Source organism: Corvus brachyrhynchos, unplaced genomic scaffold (genome assembly GCF_000691975.1).
Source record: "Corvus brachyrhynchos isolate BGI_N302 unplaced genomic scaffold, ASM69197v1 scaffold302, whole genome shotgun sequence".
NCBI classification, from domain to species: domain Eukaryota; kingdom Metazoa; phylum Chordata; class Aves; order Passeriformes; family Corvidae; genus Corvus; species Corvus brachyrhynchos.
Window position 1 is genome coordinate 846,126 of NW_008237244.1, and position 23,866 is coordinate 869,991.

The following is a 23,866-nucleotide window of genomic DNA, read 5'->3' on the forward strand; positions in this document are numbered from 1 at the left end:
CTTCATCATCCCTGCTGCAATCTCTTCCTACTTGCTTTAGCTCTGTGTCCTTTCTGAGGCTGTGGGGCCATTAGAGGTGCATACATCAGAATAATGATGTATTCTGTGCTGCTTTGTTATATTATTTTCCTAAAAATTGTAGCTTCGTATTTGGGGGAAAAAAAGGCCATAGGAATTTGAGTGTGGAGTCAAAACAGAGGGGATAAAACATTAAACCACAACTTCAGTTTGGGATGACTAAATAAGAAGTGAACTCTTATTTTTTTTTACAACTTCTAAGCTGTAAAGAGTGATGAAAATATTTCTTTTCTATTTTGGAAAGCCTTGAAACAAAAAAGTCTGTGTTCAGACAGTGACCAGCTCTGAGTGCTTGAACCAGGGATCTCTGCTTCTTTCAGCATACAGTGTTTGACTCAGGTACTATGTTTGCTTTCTGTTGCATCCAGAATGACTGAAGTGTATCAGATAATCCCATTTCAAGTTCATGTATAAGTGACACAGACAGAAAATGATGAACTTGGACCATTTTAAAAAATGAAACTATAGAGAAAAATGGAAAACTTTTTTTTGGCCTTCATAAATAGGAAAATCTTTGAGTGTAGGTAAAATTTTGTTAAGGGTTTAAGGAAAATTGGTGGCCAAGATGTCAGCAAACAGCTAAATCGATCTGTCAGAGGAAGCCAGCAATCACATATGGAGAGAGAACTTAAATGTTAGGTGAAGATCATATACAAGTGAATGATAAAACAAAAGCAATTGCTTCCTAGTGGGAATCCTATGGTGCACACCAACAAATAACAGAGCCAAATATATATATGGAAACTGAAAACACCATAAAACACAGGAAAATACCTCAATCTGTAGTTTGATATAGATTTTACAGTTACTTTCTACATGAGACTAGGAGAAATCACTGATCTTCACTGCCAAATTTCAATTGGAAGGGAAGAAATATCCGATTCATGCAATTCAGCATAGCCAGACAGTGAACTAAAAGATTGACTGTAGCCATGTACCCAGAAAATCCTTGGCCCAAATAACATAAAGGAACCTGTAGACAAAAACCCTAATGCCTTCAGAGGGATGGCGATCCTAATGAAAATCTGAAGGGACCTAAGGTCTGAATAGCTATTTACTAGATCTGCACCTTAGGAAAAGGATTTTTGATATAGGCAAGTACGTGAACAGACCACTTAGAAGACAGATAATTGGTGCAGTAGTTTTCATTTTGAATTCAGTATGTCCAAGGATGGGATTTCTTATAGAAGAGGAACAATTTAAAACAGAAAAAGTTAACTGTGAAAGGAAATGTCAGCAGTCATGTGGAAATTGGGAACATGGGGAAATTTGCAACAATTGCAGGGGAAAATACACTGAGCACACTGCTGAAGGTAGCTTCAGAAGATTGTGCTGGGAGGGTTACCTTGTGAGATTTGAAGAGCCTCTGAAGAGTTCAGAATTTATCCTTTTGAATTGGGTGAAGCTTGCAGAGAATTGTACCTATTTTTATTACAGAAACCACAGAGGCTTTGGTTATATTTTGGACTCCTAACCAAATGGCCAGATAACACACATAACTGATGTTATAGGAAATTAAGACCTTTTCTTCAACTGGCTAAAGCATCAAGTAATGTGGTCATTGCCTTTTCCACTGCCCTGAGTCCCTGCTACACACTCCCTGAGGTGCAGGGAAGCAGATCCTTTCAGCTGGTACCCTGACCAGCTCTGCCTGCCAGCTGAGGCAAACTCTTGGGACAGAGATCCAACAACTACACTGCAAATCACAACCTCCAGTCACTGTGAGGGAGTAAAACAGGGAGTCTTCACTCAGTAACTAAGATTTAGCAGGTCTGATACCAACTTTTTTTTTTTGCAGTGCTTTTGCAGGTATCCCTGCACATGGCAGAAGGCTTGGAACTACATGATTTTTACGGTGTCTTCCAACCCAAACTATTTCATCATCCCATGATTTTATGATTTTCTGTTAATCAGACTAATATTTTCTTTTGTTTGCTTGTGCTTTCTCACTATGGTCCTACATAGTGGCATCATATCCAAGGTTACTGCTAGAAGGCTGTTTTACATCCACTTGGAGGCTGTTTTTTAAGATGGCATCGTATCTTTGATTCACAGTTTAAACTCAAACATACAAATTGTCACACAAAAGGTACCTAAACATTTTTAAATTAGGAAGACTTAGGCATTTTGTGTCATGGCTACCTCAAGAAATACCTCCTCCTTTTGTAATTACTCCATTAGAGAGTGTCAGAGGTACCTAATCTATCAAACAGAAAAGATGTGAAGAACAGGTTAGTTTTAGAAAAGGATCCTTCACTTTCTAATGTATTTCTGCTTAGAGATCAGGAATCACTACATTTTAGGGGAGTCTGTGAACCTTTCCTTCTTCCTTAGGATTTAATTTTTAGAAACAGCATTATATGAAAAGAATCCTTTAAGAAAATGTAAGAAATTTGTGGAAGATCATAGCACTAAATAAAGTTTGATCTGTGAGATACTGTATTTATAAATCAACTATTTGATTAGAAAGGATCCTTTAGCCTCAGTTTGTATCAGGCTCATTTTGACTAAAAACATTGACTTTGATTGGGCACTGGAGGGGGTGGCAGTCCAAAACACATGGCTGGAAGGCACTCCTTGGGTCATTCAGGGTGCACGTCCCTTACTTCAGGACTTTGGAATACATGAGGTCTGAGAAGACTTAGTATTTGCAGGTGGCCACACTAATGTCTTTATTTTTCAGTCTCTCATCAAGATGCATTAAATGCTCTGTGCCACCTGCCCTGCTTTCCTTGTACTTCCACACAAGTGACAAAGGTGCATTAAGCCTCAAGATCTGTTTCTTTGCTACACTCCTGTTTAGGAAGATTAATTAGTGAGAATATGGGAGAAAACAGTCAAATTCAGATTAATTGGGGTAAGAAATAATGATGCTGAAGTAAAATAATATTAGCATCGTAAGTTCTGAATATGATGAATCTGGGTAAACAGTCATGTGAAAATCAGGTTACCAGATTTCTAAAAGAGCTTTGGAGTTCAACAGCAAGGAACACATCTGTTCTTCCTCGCAACTGAGATACTTTTAGTGACCTTTTCTTTAAAAAGCTGTACTCTCAAGGATACATATTTATTATTTAACATTTTATTAAATACTTCTGCAAAATCAAAAGATAATGTATGTGCTCTGAATGTCTAAATGATGAATTTGAGAGTGGAATGAAGTTGCATTCCTGTTCCTTTTATGGTTCTCTGGCTGTACTGGCAATTTATTTTCAGAACAAATAGAAGTTACACTGTAATTATTCTTTTATGCTAACAGTTTTGGTATTGTATTAAAAATGTTTTAAAAGGAGCACATGGCATTCACTGGCATAAACACTTGTGAAATGGCTCCATTCTGCTTATGCTTCTTCACTGATACAATTTTCCACCAGTCCGTCTATACTGTATTTCTGTTACTGCAAGTTATCATTTTTATGAGCAAATACAGTACTGTTTGACAAAATAGATGGAAACAGAGAAGTCCCGATCTACCTTATCAAGATCACATTATGTAATTAATTGCCACAAAACTTGTTAATTCTAATTTAATATGACCAGATGAAGTAAAATACAATAATGTTCAGAAAAATATCAAAATATCGTGTGCTAATGTTGGGATACAACTCAAAAGGAGTGAGTTTTTCTGGCATTTTAAGAAAAAAGGGTGCAAAAAAGAGTGTATGAAAAATAAGTTTACTTATTTTAAATACATTATTAATGTTCTTCCTCATCAGGTAATATGAACAAAGGCTCAACATTCATTCAGGAAGTGGGAAGAGCACCAAGTGTGCAGAAAACCACATTTTTGTCAAAACAGCCAGAGAGCCAATGACATAACAGAGGTGCAGGTTGGGCAGAATAACTTTAGGCACTCCATACACTCTACACATCAACCATGCACAGGACTAATCTTCTAATAAAAGTTAATCCCACTGAGATCTACCCTGTCTGACAAGCTTATATTAATTTCTCCATCACTGAAAGAGTATCCCCCAAAATTTCTTTTCTGAATGTTCATCTTACATCCCTTGTTGAACTATAATAATCTAAATATTTTTTTCCATGAAGTATAGTGGTATACATGTATATGCAAACAGAGTGGGTGAGAGAGAAGACAATCCTCTTCTCTTCCCATAATAAAGTTCTTCATTTCCCCTCTTTTATGTAGACAAAACACTTTGTTCACATGCTCCATTGTTTTCTAGCCACGGAACAACCATGTACCCCAAACTTGAGGGCCTAAAACTGTAAAAGAGGTATTTTTACCCAAAAGAGAGATCATTTACCTAGTTTATAAATATGCAAGGCTGTATTTTGTAATGGAGCAAAGGAATTTACTCAAAAATGATGTATAAATAGGTATTAATAATACACTCCTTGCCATGCTCTATCCACAGCTGAGAACATAATTTTCTAGTTTTTTTTCAGTCTAAATGCTATCTGTGCATCTAGCTTAGCTGTGAGAGTGAAAGGAAGAGAAGTAACTTGGTGAGGAGCAAAACTGAGCTAGGACAAGAAGATGAATCATGAAGGATGTTGAAATTCAGGACACTGAGGTTAAATTTATGGACATGAAAAGCGAGGAAGTCTGTCAGAGCAGTAGGTAGGGAAAATTATTTTTAATTGCCAAGTACATGAGGGTGTGCCGACAGACAGGAGAAACCAAAACCTGTTGGGCTGCAGGACAGAGCTCTACAGCATAACAACAGAACTTGATTACTGGTGGGAAATGGTATTACTATAAAATCAAGTTTGCCTTAAAAAATTCATTGCTTGTAATTTTCTCTGCAGGCAGGCCAAGACTAATCTCTTTTTGCTCAATATCAAGTCTCATCGTTTCTGTGTCTGTCATATTCCTTCCCAGTAAAAATAAGTACTCTGCGCTTATGAAGCTAAGCAAGGATCTACAATTAAGTCCTGAAGAAAGTAACAGGAAAAAACAGCTCCAGAAATAATCAATGGTGAAGTCGTTAATTTAATTTGAATTAATTTAATTTAATTTAATTGTAGTCATTCTTTCAATTGATCTTCTTCCTGCTTAGGGCTTAGGCTTTTGCAAAACAAAGCTTTGGTGTGTTTTCAATCTGGTAAAGAGTGGGTGGAAGTAATAGTCACCATTATGAAATCATTTCCATGCCTTCATGTAAACCTCACTCTTCTTTCTTGGAGCACTTCTATGGTCTTCTTCACTCATGACTGAAATGTATTAAATTTTGCACATGATCTGCATATATATAGAGGGGGACCTGTAGATGGTCCCTGAAGCTGTCTCTTGACAGATCAGAAGAAAAAAGTTCCATATCCCTTTAATGCCAATTTATTACAAAATAAACTGAAGCACTACCACAATGCAGAAGAACTTGCATGGAAGAGTCAGAAATCAAGCCATTGCTTGGCTTCCAGAGAAAGCGTAAGCATAGGCACTGTTGCGTGGTGACTTTCTCATCATGTCTCAGTTGGGAAGCTGGGAATGGAGTTCAGTTAGAATAAAATCTATCACATATATAGAATACATCACTTTTGACCAAGAGAACTACAGAAATTAGAAACAGAGGACTCTGTTAATCCAGCTACCCACTGCCAATGCCAGACCAAGTGTGTATACTCTCAGGAAGCCCATTCAGGAGAGGACCAAAAATTCTATCAGCATGAAGCTATTAGTTTCTTTACGTTGCACAAATTGCATTTTTAAAAATAACTCAGCCTTTCTACACTATACTATTAATTGTTATGTTAGGAAGATATTAATTCACTGGCTTCACTTACACAGATTTGGCTTTAAATTTGGCTGAGAGCCCAGTTCATGGCACAGTCCCTCAGAAAGACTTTGCAAACTTGATGACCAAATACCCAAGCCAACTCCCACATCCAGCTGGCGATTCTGTGCTTAGCCCAGAAAAATGACAGTGATGGTGAGAAAAGCTCCATTTCAGGACTGAAGTATACCACCAATATTGATTATCCTGTCGTGGTGCACCAAGAACCCAGCAGTGCCCAGTGCTGCAGCCAGGCAGGGTCACTGCAGCTGCCCAGCACAAAAGCCAGGGATGTAATTCCTAGGTAACCCCTACTAAAAGGTTCTTATACAGCTGTGCTCTCTGCCTCTATGGACGTTCTTCTCTTCTTACCAACTTTACAACATATGAAACATTTTCATTTACATTCCATGGTAGATAGCAGTCTTAAAGGAATTCACTTCCTATGGGTTTAATGAAAACAAGGAGGCTGAGCTCAGGTGGGACTGTGCCAGTCACCATTTGCACAGCTCATCTCCCACAAGAGGGCATGTGGGAGGGAAATAAGAGACCTCCATGGATTTAGGAGGTTTGAACAAGAGCTGCAGTATGCTGAGTAAAAGATGTGATATTATTGTTCAGATGAGAGATGTAGCTTCCAATGCTTCTAATATTTGTAGAACAACTGAAGTTAGGAAGAAATGAAAAACTTAAAGTAGGTATATAGAGAATACATATACATGTATATATGTGTGTTTGTTATAAATCTGTGACAGAAGTGTGTACCTCTCAAACATTTAAATCAGGAATGCTTTATTTGAGACTGTTGAATCTAAATTTTTTCAAAAGAATCAGACATTTTCTCTCTCATTTTTTGTTACAAAAGCAAAAGAGATACTTGAAAAAGACACTTTAAGACGTGTGTTAAGGTGACACAAAAATCCAGATGAACTTTTAAATCAAAATAAAAAGAGAATTTAACACAGCTGTCTTATTTTTTTAATGCATTAAGCATGGCTTTGTGAAACTATAATCTCATTTTCTGTCCCCAACAAGGCAGTGATTTTCAATTACTATTTTTGCTTATTAGAAATGACATTTTTTATTATTAATTTTAATATGAATTATTTAATAATCAATATTAAAACAAAAAGGGGATACATTAACAATAAATATTTACTGAGCCCAAACAACAGCAGAAAGTTAATTAAGTCTTACAAGAAATGGGGAAGAAGAAAGCATAACACTGAGGAAAGAAAAGGAATTGCTGTCTGAGCTGCTCATGTACTCTGCTTTCTCAGGATTGCCCTGGTCACTCCAAGCAGTCCTACACAATTCTCCTTCACAAAAGCTTTTCTCTTTTGCTATAATTTTCCCCAGCTGTGAGTCTTCCTCTAACTCCCTTGTTCCTGATTCCCACACTCTAATGTGCAGCCAGAGCCATGCTGTCATTTAGTCCCCTCCTGTGTGTGCCTTCTTCTCCCTCTTTCACTGATATAATTGCTGAATTTCTCCGTACTCCCTTCACCTCTTGACTTTCTTGCACATTACAGTCCACTTGCTGCCTCCTGCTGTGGTTCATCCTCACCAATCACTTCTGCTCTCAGGCTGTGGCTCATCTTTGTTGAAAGTCTTCTCAACAGGCTCCCTGCTACCAGCCACAGACCCTGAGCCCTTCATCCTGGACCTGTACACTTTTACTAGTCAGATATACCTTCCTTTGATACCAGTATTATCCTGTATTAGTAAGTTCCATTCATACTGATTTAAGACCCATGTCTTAAAGAACTGTTTTCATAGAACAGTTGGTAGAAGGGCTTCTTCTTAATATTTTTAATTATCAAGTCTTTTTTTCTAAAATCTAGAAAATTCCTAGGAGGTCATTGTTTTCATATCTGATATCATGTCAAGGATACTTACTTTTAGTGAGATCCAAACTCTCTGTGCTAAAAACAAAAAAGCAACCAAATATGTTCACATCTTTGGTGTTTAGATGCTGGACAGACATGCCATAACTCAGGATGAGAGATGGAGGAAAAAAGGGCTGAAGGTGGAACTGGAAAATGCAGTTAACTCTTCTAAAGGGAAGGAACTTAAATTAGCTAAAAATGGCTAACTAACCACCTACAAAGTATTTTCATATGAAAACAGAATTCTTGGTGATATGCCAAAAATTTAAATGGAAAATAAGTTCAAGGATTTTAATGAGTTTTACCTGTGTTGTAACTGACTGTGCTTTCAACCACTTCTATCCTGTCCACACACACACACACACACACAGACATATATAAGTAAAAGAAAAAAGTTAGGGAACACAAAGCTATAAATCAGAATAACAAATGTGGAAATAGAGGCTGCAATAGGATTTATATACAGGTATGTATTATAAGTACATTGATCTGCCATCTACCTTATCTTCCTGCATTTAATTATTTTTGTGGTCTACTTATTCACATGTAGATGAAATTAACCAAGGCATTATAAAATTGTAAGGAGTTATGGATGGTGCACACAGACAAATAAATCCTCCATCATGTAGTGGTGACTGCACAAAACTAATTTTCTCAGGCTATATTTAAAGTACCAGAGACTGCAATCATTTTATTTATCCTTATAGATATAACCTTAAATGATCATAAGACTGAGAGAGCTTTAGAGGTCTTTCCAGAAGGAGACCTTCAGGTTCCTTTCCATATACACTGCATATCTTCAAATTCCAGATGAGTATAGGATGACACTAAGGTCAAATGAAATGACAAAAATTTTCTTTCTTAATCCTGAAGAGCTCAGAATATGCAACTTGGACAAAACTGACACATGCTTAGATTCATCGCCCTGCTGAGAAGAGACAAGCATGGTTGTAAAATCCAGGATCCAGCTCAAACCATCTGAAAAAAATTCCTTTCAAAATTGCAAAGAATTCTTTTCCCAGTAGGGTTCTGTTCAACAATTCACATAACCAGCCAGCACACTGCATTAAAGCATTTGCTTACATGGAATAGCAAAAGGCATGCAAGTTAATGACTTCTACTGAGCACTGAGCACATAGACTTCTTCATACGAAAGCTGCTGAAGTGACTGATCTGTGTATTTGCATGCAGCCTGACCTCTGATGAGTGCCTGCTGCTGGCACCTGGCTTCAGCAGTGCAGTAACAGAACACAAGGAGTCTCAGCCTGCACTCTGCTGAGAAGTGGTGCTCTTGAAGGTAACTCCTATGGCTCTTCAGCCACAGATGGAACAGCACAGGCAACAGTTCTCTCCAGACTTTTATGTGCATTATTTAACTGCAAGTAAGCTGCAAGATACTTAATTGCAAGTAATTTTCTAAGCTTCTTGGCATTTCTGTCCTTTTCCTGATGAAGGCATGACTTTGGCTATTGATAAGGTGGTCAAATTAAACCACAAACTGTAGCAATGGCACAAGTGACAGACATGAAGAAGATTCATCTAGTTCTTGTCCCTTAGTGGTCTTACCAAAGAAAGAGAGCAGAAGAGGAAACAGGGTTGCTTTTTTGTGAAAAGTGGATTCACATGTCTTCCCCCACTTTGTGGGCATCAGAACTCCTCAAGTGAACTACTGGACTTCAGTGGAGCTACTCATATGCTTATTAGTAATCACTATACTTAGCTAATTTCCAACATACATAAATAATAATAAAATTCAGAAATAAAATCAAAATTTCTTTAAAGCAGCAAACAACAAAAAGTCTGCCCAAACCTTTTTCTTCCTTCAAGTTACCCAGATTCATACAAACTAATTTTATTTGCATCCTCTAGACAGGAGCTCAATTTTCAGTCACTAATGCAACTCATGGTATGCAGAGATTAGGACCAGAAAGTTTTCAGTTGCCTACAAACTTGACCAAGGAATGGACCAAACGCTTCCTCTGTAGATAGGTCCAAGAACAGCAGGGAGGTCAGCATTACTACTGAAACAAGAGGACATAGCAACTGAGAAAGATTGACAGAACAAGGAGATATAGCTGGTAGCAGGGAGAAATGCTTTGTCCTGTTCAAGAAAAAGAATGTTTTGGTGAAGCAGGCAATGCTTCTCACTAGACCTTCAAATTCAATGGTATTTTTCTGATGTTCATATATCCTAGCATATTTCTATGCTGTATTAAAAAAAAAAAAAAAAGTAGAGTATTGCCTTGCTAGAACATGTAATTTACAAATTTTAGAATATCTAAAATAGAGTTTCTATAGAACTCAGTTTTATTTTTTTAAGGTGTTACTATGTTTTCTTTTCTACATAAATAGTTAAATTGGCAGTGCCTTAACACTGCGCGTTATACACAAAATATTGCATTAATTTTAAATTTTCAAATATATTTAAGATATCCACCTCATTAAAAAGTCAGTAATGCTGGTAACTATTAATTAATTTAGTTAATCAGAGGGAAGTAATTTTTCCTTCACAGTACAAATTTGTTCTTGACAGGTCTTACTGCAGCAAATAGTTACAAGAACAGTACTTATTACTGTGAATATTTTCAATTAAGTCTCAACATGGTTTCATAGACTGAGCTAAAAATAATTTTTGCTGGCACCACATTCTAACCAGACAAGGGCAAACCCAAAATATTAGAGTACTATAGTTACAAAAAGAATAAAATCTGATTGTAACTTTTGGAGCAGAGATTTAATTAGTATAAGAAAACGTATCTAGTTTAACATTTCATATTGGAATGAAATGATCATGACAGTAAAAAGTGAAAGTCATTCACACAAACACTTGCAAGCACAGAAAAAACTCCTAGAAGTAGTATAGAAGAACAACCCCCCTCGCACTGTTAAGGAAACAATGTTTTGATTACTTTACAAAAAAAATGTAAGACTGCTAAAAAAGTATCACCCAAAGCATCTTTTTATCTTATACAGATACACAAATAACCATGCACAAGTTATTTAGGTGATGAGGAAAAAGGTACTTTTTTGCATTTGTTATGGGGCAATTCACCTTTTCCTAGATACACTGTTTGCAAACAACTTTAATGTTTTCATCCTTCTATGAAATGTTCTCAGGGACATTTTTTTGCTTCTTAATATACCCCCTGAGCAGGCAAAGAGAGTTCAACTGAACTCACATATGCCTAACAGTATTAGAAAAAATCCTATCATGTTGTTCAAGCAATACTCAAAAGGCAATAATAAAACCTGTACTGACATTTAAGACAAAACTTGGAGGAATTCCTCAGTTGTAAACTACCAAAATATAAAATACTGTTTCAAAAATACACAGCTCACCATTGCACTCTTTGAGCTAGATTCTCATGTTTCTACGTAATTTAGATGCACTTTGGGATGTCTTTAATCTGTCCATTTCCTTACTATCCATTGCCAAAGCATTAAGTGTTTGTAAAGGGTAAGGATGTGTTTTACTTTCTCAAACTTCAAAAAAATTAAAACTTTAACCTGGAGTTCTCCAATAGCACAATTAATAAGCACAATGTACAATCCAGAAGGACAGAAAAAATAATTTCCCAAAATCCTTTTTGTTGTGCTAAAATAGAAAGTAGAGTACTGACAAGTTTTAGGTTTATATTATGGCACTCCATTGACTTCTGCTAGTCCCACATAATGTCTCTTTCCTGTTCTTTTCTTATCCTTCCCTGTGTTTGTCTCACTTCTCTACACAGACTGCAAAGTCACATATGAATGAAAAGCAGTTTAATATTGGATACAAGTCCCTAAAATGCACAGGAATCTGTCATCTCATTCCAAAGTAATAAAACTGGAAAATCCTGATCGTAGCCCCTGTGGTACATAAGTTCCTCAAATTCAGTGTTTTTATACTAATTTTCCTTCAAATTTTGATTCTGTACAATTTGAGAAACAACTGACTTGCCACCATGGAGATGGCAGGGACCTATCCTATACATCAGCATTCAGAAAACAGAGGTCCTGCACATTCTGCCTCAGGGACAATCTGGAAGCTTTAAAAAATGCAGCTGCAGAACCTGGCTCAAGAAATGTCGTTTTGACTGCTGCTTTCTTTTATTATGTCACTAGAGAAGCAGACACCAAATGTCTCTCTCAGGTTGCAACTAACCAAGATGTATCTGTGATTGGAGATCTGTGTTCAGAGCACCTCCCTTTCTGAAGGAAAATAAAAAGTTTCCCAGTTTCTTGGAGAGTACCTGGTATACACCATCCGGCACATACCTGAGATGCACTATTTTGCAAATTTAAGTTTTTGCTAGCACCCAAAAAAAAGGAAAAGGATGATCCAGTATGACAAATAAAGCACGGATAAGAGGGTAGGCTAGTAGGGTAACTTGATTGTGAGCAGATGGTTCAGCGTCCCAATCAAATGGTTGCTTGTGTATTTTTGGGGATTCATCAATGGTACACCTAACTAATTTCAAGTTACTCTGTTAATGTAATTACTCTTGTAAGAGTTCTCTGCTAAGAGTTTACTGTTAGTGGCACATGTAAGTTTTGGGTGATAGCATCATCACACTTGTTCCATGGAAGACCACACCAGCCTAAAGAGTCTGGAGATGCACAGCAATTCAATGCAGGAAAATGCCTGGAAGTATGAAGAGCACAGCTGTATTCTCGGCACCTGCATGATTTCCCACGAGCTGTACATCCTGTGTGGTGTTTAAAAGCAGAAGTTCTGTAACTTTTCCCTCCCTGTTTTATGCTACGGAGACCATGGATTGCTCATATTTATAATGCAGACACAGCAGCCAGCTTAAATGGGCAACAGGAGAGTGCAGTCAAACTGAACTTCTTTAAGACAGCAACATCCAGGTAACTGGGATACCAGTCAAGGCCAGAGAGCTGTTTTGAATTAGTCTGCACAGCATGCCTCTTTTACCACCTTTTCATGATCTTTTACTTTCTGGCAATTATTCTGTGCATTCACTTCTATCCTTAGAAAGAGAATTCCATTCATCAAAGGGTTATTAGTAGTATTATTGATAGCATGCGTAGTGTTAAAGACATAAATTCAATATTAAGATGCAACTTGCCAAAAGGCATTTGATACTGCATTCCATTTAAGTACAAGGAAAGAAATCCTGTATTATGATGAAATGTTAAATTAAAAAAAGATGCAGCCTTAATGAATCTGTAAATATAACTGTAATATTTGTTTATTTTTGGTGCGCAAACCATGTCTCTGATTACTGTTCAACAGCAAAGTACTCCAGCCCTCTTCCTGCTGGCCTTTGGAGATCTGAAGTGAATTTCCCTTCACAGCAGTGTTATGTAGTGATGATGGTTCACAGAGCAATGGATAGAATATTGTCCTTCTAGAACAAAACAAAGAGTATTCATTGAGGTGACTGTGTACGAAATTGACAAAACTAGAAAAATTATTTAAACTGAGAAAAAAACCCAACTGAATTTTCTTCCTTGAAGTATAAACTACATTTATACACAGAACTGTAACTACAGGTAAGTATCCCAGACATTTCAGGGAAAGTGAAAACTGAATAATCGCCAAGGTATGAGAACGCCCTATAAAGTTCTTCTTTTCACTCTCAAGTTTCAGTATAATGAAATCAGAGCCCTCTTTCAAAGAATAATGAACAAGAAATTCTCATCTATTACATCACATGTTAACTAAGGGATTATAAAATCCCAAAAGGAGCTTTTAAATGGAAACTTTCTTAAGGAAAGCCTAAATTTTTCCTTATGTAACAACACAAAAAACCTCAGATCTTGTTTACTGCAAAAACAGAAATAAACCAGCTTTATAGTTTGGGGTTTTTTATGAGATGTATATTTTTTTAGCAGGGATCTTATGAGAATTCTTCTGCTCTGAAAAGGAAAAATAGTTAAGCAGTATTCTTACCAAGAAAGATCACCCTACATTTCTCTCTATTTTTACCTCTAATTATGGAAAGAAAAAAATCTTGTGGAAGGTCAAGCTAAATGTTCTGATCTCACTTAGAACTTTCTCCTTTTTTTCCCCTTATTAATGAGTTCAAGTACTAATAAAAGAAACTTTCTTTTTAAGTAAAGAAACAGAAAATAATTTTTTGAATGATAAGTATAGATTTTTAATATCATAAATGCCTACAGCCAGGGTTAGTTTTACTTCTACCACAGGCAGATGGAAATCTTACAGGTGTACACCTCACAGAGTTGATAACTATATTACAGAAAAGTTTGATGAGTTATTTGTGACTGAGGCAGTATGGCTCAGTTAGTGTACATGGTCTGCACCTTTTTCCCCTAAAATTAAGCCTTTTATTCTTACTCCCTAGTCTTACCACAGGGCTTCCTTCTCATCTGCCTGGAATTTCTCTTTATATATGGCATAAGGTGTCTCCCACACTTTGTGTGTGAGAAATGTCTTCCAGAGGACTTGTACAAGATCATAGATAGCATTGGCTGGAGTTCAGTTCTGGCATCTCAGCTCTGTGTTTGTTTTCACTGCATCCATCTCTCAGAAAAGCTTTGTGAATATGCACCTACTTCCTCTACAAAAAATCTGTTGAGGAAAGCTGCATAAATTTGTACTGCCATATCTTCTTTCCTAGTATTTTCCTACATATGGAGGAAAACAATTTAAAAACAATTTAATGACATTTAAAAGGCTTTTTAGTTTGTAATTAGAGTCTATTTATTTATTAGCATACTTTTCAGAGTTTATTTAGTAAAAGCTGATTAATGCTCTTGGTAATGTATTTATTATAATGGTGCTTTCTCTTTGGTAAAGGATTCAGTTCACAATTATCAACTAATGAATAAGATAAATTTGCCTTAATCTCTTGTCAACTGCTAATCCTATACTTCTATCAATGTAATATGTGTTAATTTTGAAAGTAAATCAGATTACACATCAAGAATACTGCTGTAAGTGTAATACTACACATTAAAGCAATCTATTACATTAGCAGTCTGTCTCTGGAATAGGAGAGGAAATAAACCCCCAAACAAATGGAATGGCTTGTTTCAAATCACCTGAACTATATACATGATTTAAAAAAAAATTAAAATACACATCCAAATTAAAAGTAGAGAATGATAATTTCAGTTGCCATTTTGTCCACATAAATTAGTTCTAGGGATAGAAAATAACTATGTCTATTATGTAAACAAATACACTTTTATTCAGTAAATTGTATGCTTACCATATACTATCCCACTTTAGACAATGAAAGGCAATCAATGTAGCTTCTCCTTTAATTACTACGATTCCAAGTGATTAATCACCCTCTTTTTAATAGGAACCACATTGACTGTATGTGTAGTAGAAGAATGTTTTTATATAAATCAAATTTTGTATTGAGAAATGTGAAGTTTTATACCACATAAAAACCAATGTTACCAATAGATTCCCCTCAATTATTCCATAAGCTGAAGAAATTGCTCTACAGGCTGCATCATTGGCTCCTGACAGACATAACTGAGACTGTTCTACTTACTAGTACAGCACTGCAGACTTCAATTTCAATGTATAGAATCCAAAATTTGGCTTATACAAATAAAATAAAACAAAACATCACTCAAACTTTTTGCTCTGAGAGACCTACTTCTCTTACATTTCTTCTAAGATGTAGCCACAAAGCATCAAAATTTCTAAATACTTTAATCTTGTTCCACTTTGGACCTCTCCCGAATTTGTTAAAATGGAAGTGCCTTTTTTTGATGAAAACTATTGAATTCACACAATAGTAATCATCATTTTGTTGGTACTGAATCAGCTGATGTTTGTACTTTTCCTACAGAGAACTGTAGCTTCAGTAATGTATGGCGAAGTTTAACCCCAGCAAAATTGTGAAGGATGTCAAAAGATCTCATAACACTGTCTCAAAATTCCACTTTTACAGCCCTATAACTTCATGCCACATATGGCATCTTAGCAAGAGTTCTTAGGTGACATGGGGCAACATGTTGTAACAAAGCAAGTGCAGTTCAGGCAGCATCAGTTGCCCCCCAGCACCACCTGCTACATTTACGTGTGCAGGGCCCTCCAGAGTGTGGCACCTTGGAGCAGCACTCTTCACAGACACACAGCAGCACTGATTTCTATCCAAACATGGTTACACCTCTCTGCAGGCATTGCTGCACTGGTCACTCTCAAGTCATGCTGTTACTTCCTTCTGTAATCTCTTTTAATAGATTCCATCTATTGTAATCACATACCCAAAGACATCACAGGACTCAGTCTCTAAGAGCGTGCTGGACCCTGTACTGGTGACTGAACATTCATATATGATGTTTTAGTATGTATGACCCATGAAGTGCCCCAGAATCTGAAAACATACATTAAACTGCTTTGACTCTTGGATATAATCAGCCTACAAACACAACAGGTCTTGGCCAACAAAAGAAAAGACAAAACACTGACCTCGCTAGAAGAGAAATGTCAGCTAAATAAGGGAAGTGAAGGGAAGTGAAGGGAGGTGAAGGTATCTGCCTGCCAGAGACTGTGTGTGTAAATTGAAAGGGACACCTAAGATTGCATAAGAAGAAGACAGCAAAGATTTTACTCATTAATGAAATATAACTGATAATTAGGTCTGCATTTCTATAGAAGTCTGATCATCAGTTCCCTAAGGGCTGATCACCAGGAAAACAATTTCATTCCAGATATGAATAGCTAAGACAACACTGTTAAGAATTGCACTTTGCATTCCATTTTCCTCTATAAAGAAAGCCATTTTTTCCACTAGAAAATGCCTGTGGAATCAGGACCTGAAGGTTACAACATAAACTCCTTCTAACCCATCAAATGTTAGCTTCTAGGAATGATTGCTTGAATCAAGAATATGGAGTATAACTTTAGCTATTTTTTGTAGAAAGGTACAGGAACCAGAAGTAAAACAAATTCTAATTTATGTTGCTACTCTAGTCTTCAGTATCTTGTCATTTACTAAAGTCTTATCTAAAGTAAAAGCTACCTTAAGTAAAATTACTTTTATGTCATGCTCTTTACCCATAAAACAGCTGTTCCCACCTGAAAAGGACTACAGACCCGAATAAAAAATACATTTCTGTGTCTGTTTTGAGTGTCAGCTTCTTAGCAATATGGAAAATAAAAAGAAATAATATAAATAATTTGAAAGGACATTAAAAATGACCATATAAGCCATGTATTGTAAGCCTGATACACAGTCCTGAAAACAGTTATGATTACCTACTTTCAAAAAAACTTCTGGCATAGATTTCATTATAATATATGAACGAAGAAAACCACTAAAGTAAAATTATACTTTACAAAATAATTGAAAACCGTTTCAGAGACATAGGCATTTCTACACTGATTCCCATAGGAGCACACAACTTCCTACAGAAGTAGTGTTATCTTCTGATACTGGTATGCTTTTTCAAGCCTGATATGTAAGGAGATACTTAGCCAGCCCATTGAATGATGTAGTATCTTCAGAAAGTATCTAAGAAACTTTTATACTTTGACCAGTTTCTACATGGTACCAGTACCCTGACACCTGAGTATTTCCTGCCTCTCAGTTCCAGAAAATTATACTTACAGTATGCCTACAGAAAATTAGTTTTTTGATTCCAGATTGTACCAATACATGATTCCTTGTGCAGGCACCTACCACCTGAGAAAAGGAACATGATGAGACAAACCAGAGAAATTCATAAATCCATTAAATACATTAATTGCAAGTTTTATTCCTTTGGCATTAATGTACAATGCCGGTGTTCAACATTTTCTGTAAGATGTACCAATGGATGGAAACAGAATGGTTTGGGTTGGAAGGAACCTTAAAGACCATCCAGCTACACCCCCCCTGCCATGGGCAGGGACACCCTCCACTTGACCAGGTTGCTCAGAGCCCCATCCAGCCAGGCCGTGGTAATTTCCAGGGATGGGGCATCCACAACTTCTCTCGGCAACCTGTTCAGGTGTCTCATCGTTCTCATTGTGAAGGATCTGAAGACATGCTAGATATTTCTTCATGGTGTGATCTCACCCTCACCCACCCTACAGCAGACACAGCACCATGCACACACCTCATCCAGGGGCTGACATGTGGCCACAGGCCTGTTCACCACAACCAGCAATGCCTGTATGACCCACCTATTTAAACAATTCTTGTGCCTGTGTTGTAGGAGCAGCCACATGTAGCCACCAGACAGGGCCCCTTGGAGATGCTTGTTAAATAGAGCAGCAGGAGCTGGTGTGTGGTACCTGCTCTACAAAACAACCCTCAAGCCTTACCTGGATCCCTGTATCCAACCAACACGAGGGGCTTCTTCGGGAGATGGCAGCAGGAGCTGCACTGGCTGCTGTTATCAGGGCAGGCACAGGCCAGCCCTGAGCACAGGCCTGTCCCAGGGAGCATCTGAGGGAGAGGGGCTGACAGAGCCATGCAGGCTCCCCTGGCTCCTGCTGCTCTTTTAACAGCACTGAGTTACAGCTCCTCACTAAGGGTTTGTCAGAACACCCTAGTCACAGTCAGTGGGTCTAAAGACTTCCAGTACTCCTTGAGAGAATTATATTTCACATTTGTCCCTGACTTGAGCATCTGATCAGTCATTGGGCAACTGATTGGATATAACAGAGAGAAAAACTTCAACTTGAAAGTCCCAAATAACAAAGACAGCATGGTATTTAAATCAAATCTAGACCAGACACACAATACAGATTCTCTCTAGTGCTGAGACATAATTGAGCAATGTACAAAGAGCTGACATCCTTCCTTTGATAGCTCTTATGGCAAGAGAGACCAGATTAGATCACAAAAAGTAGTGTAGTGCATTGTAAATGACTTGATATTCAAATGCATCTTACCGAGCTCTGTACTATCACAGGACAAAAATTTAGATTTCTAGATGAGCAAGTGATTAATTCTTTTCCTTGTCTAACCAGACACTTCCCAGATTTGTCTAAAGGTGACTTCATCTTTTATCTGTCATTCATTTCAAAGAAAATAGAAATGTACACAAACCTGCCATTTCCATAACCTGCAAGTGAGCTGGTAAAACATAAGACTGCTGCAAAGACTGGCCTACTGACAGAGTCACCAGGGTCTGCATGATATTCAGAGCTTCCACTGTATATGTTCTTTCCCCTCTTTTTCACTCCCTCCTGTTTCATACTGCATTCAAGAAGTCACACAGTCAAGCTCCCTGCCCTCTTCTGCACTTACCCCTCCTTTTCTTTTTTTTTTTTAGTTCTACTCTTTACAGTACTTTAATCCCACCCACCCCCCAAAGTTTACTTAAAAATTTACCACAGTTTCTGACTGTGCAAATCATTGTTTTGCTCCATTTTGTTGTACATTAAAACTCTTATCACTTGGGTTTGGAGAGAACTGAAAAAATCTCTTATCTGTGTTTGAATGGTGGTTAGCACAATGGAGACCTTCAGATGGGTGGGACCTCACACAGCAGGGCACTGTAAACTTCAACAGTTTTTCTTAAATACTGAGCATACAATATATCTTCTGTACACACCTTGAAATATATTACATATATGCATACTTACATAAATTTCTCAAACACTTCTTTTATATGAATGTTATTCAAATACAAGTAACTTTTTCCATGTAAAATACACTTGTCCTGTTCAGTTTCATTATTTGACATTGAGCTTTTCAGAGTGCATTATATGGATTTTCCCCACAATAGGAAGAAATAGGAAAAAAATGTGTAAGATTTTAAATGCTTTAGGCATCAAAGCAGAAAAACTCTCAATTTTCCTTGGTAGCATATTTCAGTATCCAATCTGAACTGAGAGAAACAGAAATGAGGAAAATTTCTACTGATGGCGATTATGCTTCTAGGCTGAAAAGAAATTAATTAGAAAGCAATAAAACATTTGCACTGAAGCAATATAACATATAATTTTGTTCAGGAAAATTGTTTTGTTTCAAAATAAGGTCGCATGTTCAAAGGTGAAAAAACCTCATGATGAAATATGCAAACACTATCTGTGACAAAAGCAAAGGTATCTTGCAACATTTCAGCAACCTTTCACAAACTGCTGTAAGGACTCCCCACAAATGCAAGTATGGCTCATGTCCATTCCTGAAAAGCTGAAAATTAAGGAATTAGTGTATTAAGCTGGTTCCAGTAAGCAGAAAAGAAAAGCATCAGTACAACCTGAAAAGGATCTTTGTTTAAAAAAAAACAGTTTAGTAAATGCTCACAGAAAAAAGATAATTGACCATTTTCTTCATTCCACAGAATATCGTTGATGACACAACTTCAACAGGATCTTCAAATGATTAAACTGTAATACATAAATATTATGTACATTTAAATGGTAATGTGAGAGAGAAAAAAATCTAGTTCCTACCAGTTTGGCTGAGTTGTGATGTGCTACGGCTTTTTCTTGATAGCCCCACGATGGCGACCATCTTTGCACCAATGCTGGAGCGCCTCTTTTTGCTGCCACCACCAACAGTGCCCACCGCTGTGTCCGACTGGCTGCCGTCGTTCTTCTCCAGCGTGTACATCTCCCCGCTGATGCTGGTGCTCTTTGTCATGTTCTTTCCTGAGACGGCCATCTGTCTGCTTTGCATTTTGGATGTAAAGACACTGTCAGCCAGTTGACGGATAAACAGTGCAGACAAAGAGTAAAAAGGGGAAGACAGAAAAGGACAGGTTTCAGATGGAAGGTTTTGGGAGACTGGAGGGTAAAAGCAGCTAATCACACAGGTAGGGCTTGGTTTTGAGAGGTAAAAGGAGAAACTTTTCTAGCTTTTTGGTTGGTCCACTATTAATTTTCTCTGTTTCTGAATTTCGAGTTCTTTTACTCAGAGTTTGGATTAGAACTAAGGAGACGCCAGGCTTTTCTTCTTTACTGATGTTTATTATTTCTTATCTTTAGCACAGCTGCACAGGTTGTGCTTTCTAGTTGGCAGGGTAGAAAATGGCCCCAAGTTCTAACTTTCAAGGCCTTTTAAAGTCCAGATCAACCAATTATGAAATACCAAGTAATATGTTTTTACTTATAGCCCAATTACTAACTTTTCATGTCCTGCAGTGCGGGACTTCTGGACCAATACCATAACGCCTAGATTTATGAAGAAGAAGGAGAAAGAAGAAGACATAAATCCGCACCCAAAATCCTCCATATTGTAACCTATTATAACCTGTATCCCCTAAACCTAATTTTCTACATTTCCACATATTTCACCCAGTGATATAACTTTTAATTACAAAGCAACTACCTCGGTGTTATCACACAATTTAGGAAGCTTTTCCCAGGGTTTTGGATCGAATACCGTGTACTTCTGAGGATCACTGCCTCTCAGCACTGAAAGGCTGAAATTCCCAGAACCCAGGGTTCCAACAGCCCACTGTAAAAATACTTGACTCATCAAATTTTGTTTTAAATAACAAGCTCTTACTTACTGATTGACTTAAAACTTATTACCAGCAAAAGCATACCAAAGATTTAATACATCCATATATCATATAATCGCTTTTTTGTTTGGAAAATTTAAATTCTGCAGTCAGTGCTCTGCCCCTCTTCTCATATATATTCACACAAATAACCTATATTCCTCTGGGAAACAGACACTTGATTCATTACTGAGTGGAAAAGAATATCCGTTTGAAGCCTAGTTTTGGTTACTAAACATTCAGATATTTCAAGGATTTTTTCAGTAATCTGGTTAAGCTCAGTCATCATACTGTAATGAACACCCATAGGTTTTTTCTTCATCTCTGGATCAACAAATACAGGTACTACATATGCATTTCATACAACACTTGGCTGTTCCGTGACATAGATCATCATTACTGATAAAATGGAATTCAATTCTAAAGCATCTTTTGTACTCATTTAGAGGCTGTGTAAATGTGCTCTGTGCGGCTGCATCTAAACTATTTGCTGCAGCATTTCACGTGTCCCAGGGGAACCTCATCTGCCAGTGGTCCAGGCTAAGGGACCTTTCCTTTCCATAGAAATGGCAATCTACACTGATGACAACAGTACTTATCCAAATTTTGCTCTGACATCTAATTGGTAGGTGTCTAAACAAATATCCAGAACTGGAAGCTCTAGGGTACATGCGGGCCTGAGAATATATACAGAATTTTCTCTTTCAATTAAGTCCTTGCACAGAACTTAGCAAAATAATTTTTATTATTCTTTTCACTACAGTGCATTTCACCAAAAAGTACCCATGAGATGTCATTTTAAACAATCCACAAAACAGGGGAATATTCCTGGAACCCAGGCGAAATGATTTTTGTGTTAAATCACCAATTTATAAGGCTAAAAATGAATATTTTTGCTTTTTAAACAGATTTTCAAAAATATGCAAAGGCATGCTCTGTTGCTAGAGCTGTAGTGCTCAGAAAATGGCTCTAGAGCAAATTTTTCTGAGTATAGCCTCACTCCTTTTCCCTTACCTATAATGGCCTGAAATCTATTTCATAAAAGGAAGGTATTGTTTCTTTATGAAGTTTTTTGCAATACATATTCTGTCAATAACTTATCTATGGAATTAATGCACTCAAAAGTAAACGAAGACTTGTAGTTTAGCCACAATCCAGAGGGAAAACTAAGAACTGGTTCATAGCAGAAGTAGACCTTTACCACTGAAAAATAGAGTGTACTTCTCAGAGAAGTTACAAGGAAAAATACAAAGGAGTGTTTGGATCAACAGATGGAGAAGCACAAAACAAAGCTGAGGGAGAGCCATAGTGGCCTTGACTGGACACACACTCACAAAAGACTGAACACAGTGGTAACCTGAAAGCTTTTTTCTTACCCTCTTTTAGCGCTCTTTGTTGTTATATGTTAGTAGACACTGACTCTCACTGCTACATTTATCACCAAGGGAGGAGTGGGATAGGATGTGGGTAAAGAGGAGGGCAGGGAAACAGTAAAAGAGAATTTGTATTTCTGTGTCTTATTAGCACTATGTTAACTTACTTGTTAACATGTTAACTTACTTGTTAGATGATAACTTCACATGTATTTTTTATCAAACTAACACCTCTAAGAATTCAGTCACAGAAAACAGACGACACAGAAACTGGTTCTCAGTTTCAACATTATCTTGAATGTAAAAATAAAAGAGGCCTAGAAAAAACATTGCTGGGAAAAGCTAGTATCTTCAACTTTATCTTAAGCAAAATTTTACTAAGAATCAGAATAGAGCCCCTTATCCAGTAATGCTATTTTTAATCCAGGTTCTCAAAGGATTAATGTGAGTGTGTTTTCAGTCAGGTCTCTCTCTTCTCAATATTTTTTTAAAATCAGATCAAATTTGACAGAGCAGTAGGAAATGAAAGCTATTTAGTTTCTAAAACTGTTTTGAAAACAGATCCCTGGAGAGAGATCTTATGGATGCCTCTTTGGGGAAAGATTGCAGAAGTCGTCATTATTGAATCTCTCCTAATTTGCATATACAGGCTGACGGGGAAAGTAAGTTTTTCACTGCTTGCAGACCAACCTATTTAAGTGATCCATTTTTTAAAAATAATATCCATAAAATCAGTGAGTTCCTGTCATATGGAAAATAGTAATTAATGCATTGTTTTATAAGTGATATTACCATTCAATAAAGGTCCTATGTAATCAGTGGAAACAGAAATATTCTGCATTTTAATATAAAAGTTAAACTGAAGAGGAAGTCATAATTTCCTGAGTTTAATGTGCCTTTGAAGTGCTTTTTGTGTCCTTTCCAAGATGTATAATTCTATTTAAGTGGAATGGATTAAAATAGTTGCCCTTATTAAATAAATCCATGTGTTTAAAGAGGTTGGTCACTATAGTTTCACTGTGCAGTTAGCTATGAAAGTACTATGAATTACTAAAGTTTGCTTCTTGGCTGCTGTCTAAAGGCTTCTGTATCACAAAATGTTTTGCTGTGTACTCCTGCCAATAATGATGTAGACTTCAGTCAGACACCTTTTCTTGGCCCACTTTTTGACAAAGGTTGGAAGGGGAATTCAAATAAGGAGAAAGGGATTTAGATATGAGTGGATATACCAAATACTAGTACAAATGGCTGATACTAAAATTCATTCACAAATCTCTATTATTTTTCCAAGTAGAGCTCTAAAACTATTTGCTTCAATTAAAGGTTTGGGTTTTTCCCTCCTTCTCTGAAAGCAGCAGAGAAGACATCTTTGTTACAGTCCTAACAACAAACAGCCCTTGGAGAGAGCCAT

The 23,866-nt window shown here is 37.0% G+C and overlaps 1 protein-coding gene across 22 annotated transcripts in view; it reads right to left on the bottom strand.

Moving 5' to 3' along the window:
* The window catches only part of RIMS2 (regulating synaptic membrane exocytosis 2), a 393,792-nt gene that overhangs the window by 34,248 nt on the left and 335,678 nt on the right, over positions 1-23,866 (bottom strand). For 19 of the 22 annotated variants that reach the window (XM_017730312.1, XM_017730311.1, XM_017730310.1 and 16 more), the window contains one exon: positions 20,031-20,272. The exons of the other annotated variants lie outside the window; for them this stretch is intronic. In XM_017730312.1, coding sequence (XP_017585801.1) covers positions 20,031-20,272 — 242 coding nt within the window. The remainder of the gene's footprint in view (positions 1-20,030; positions 20,273-23,866) is intronic. 22 annotated transcript variants of the gene reach the window in all.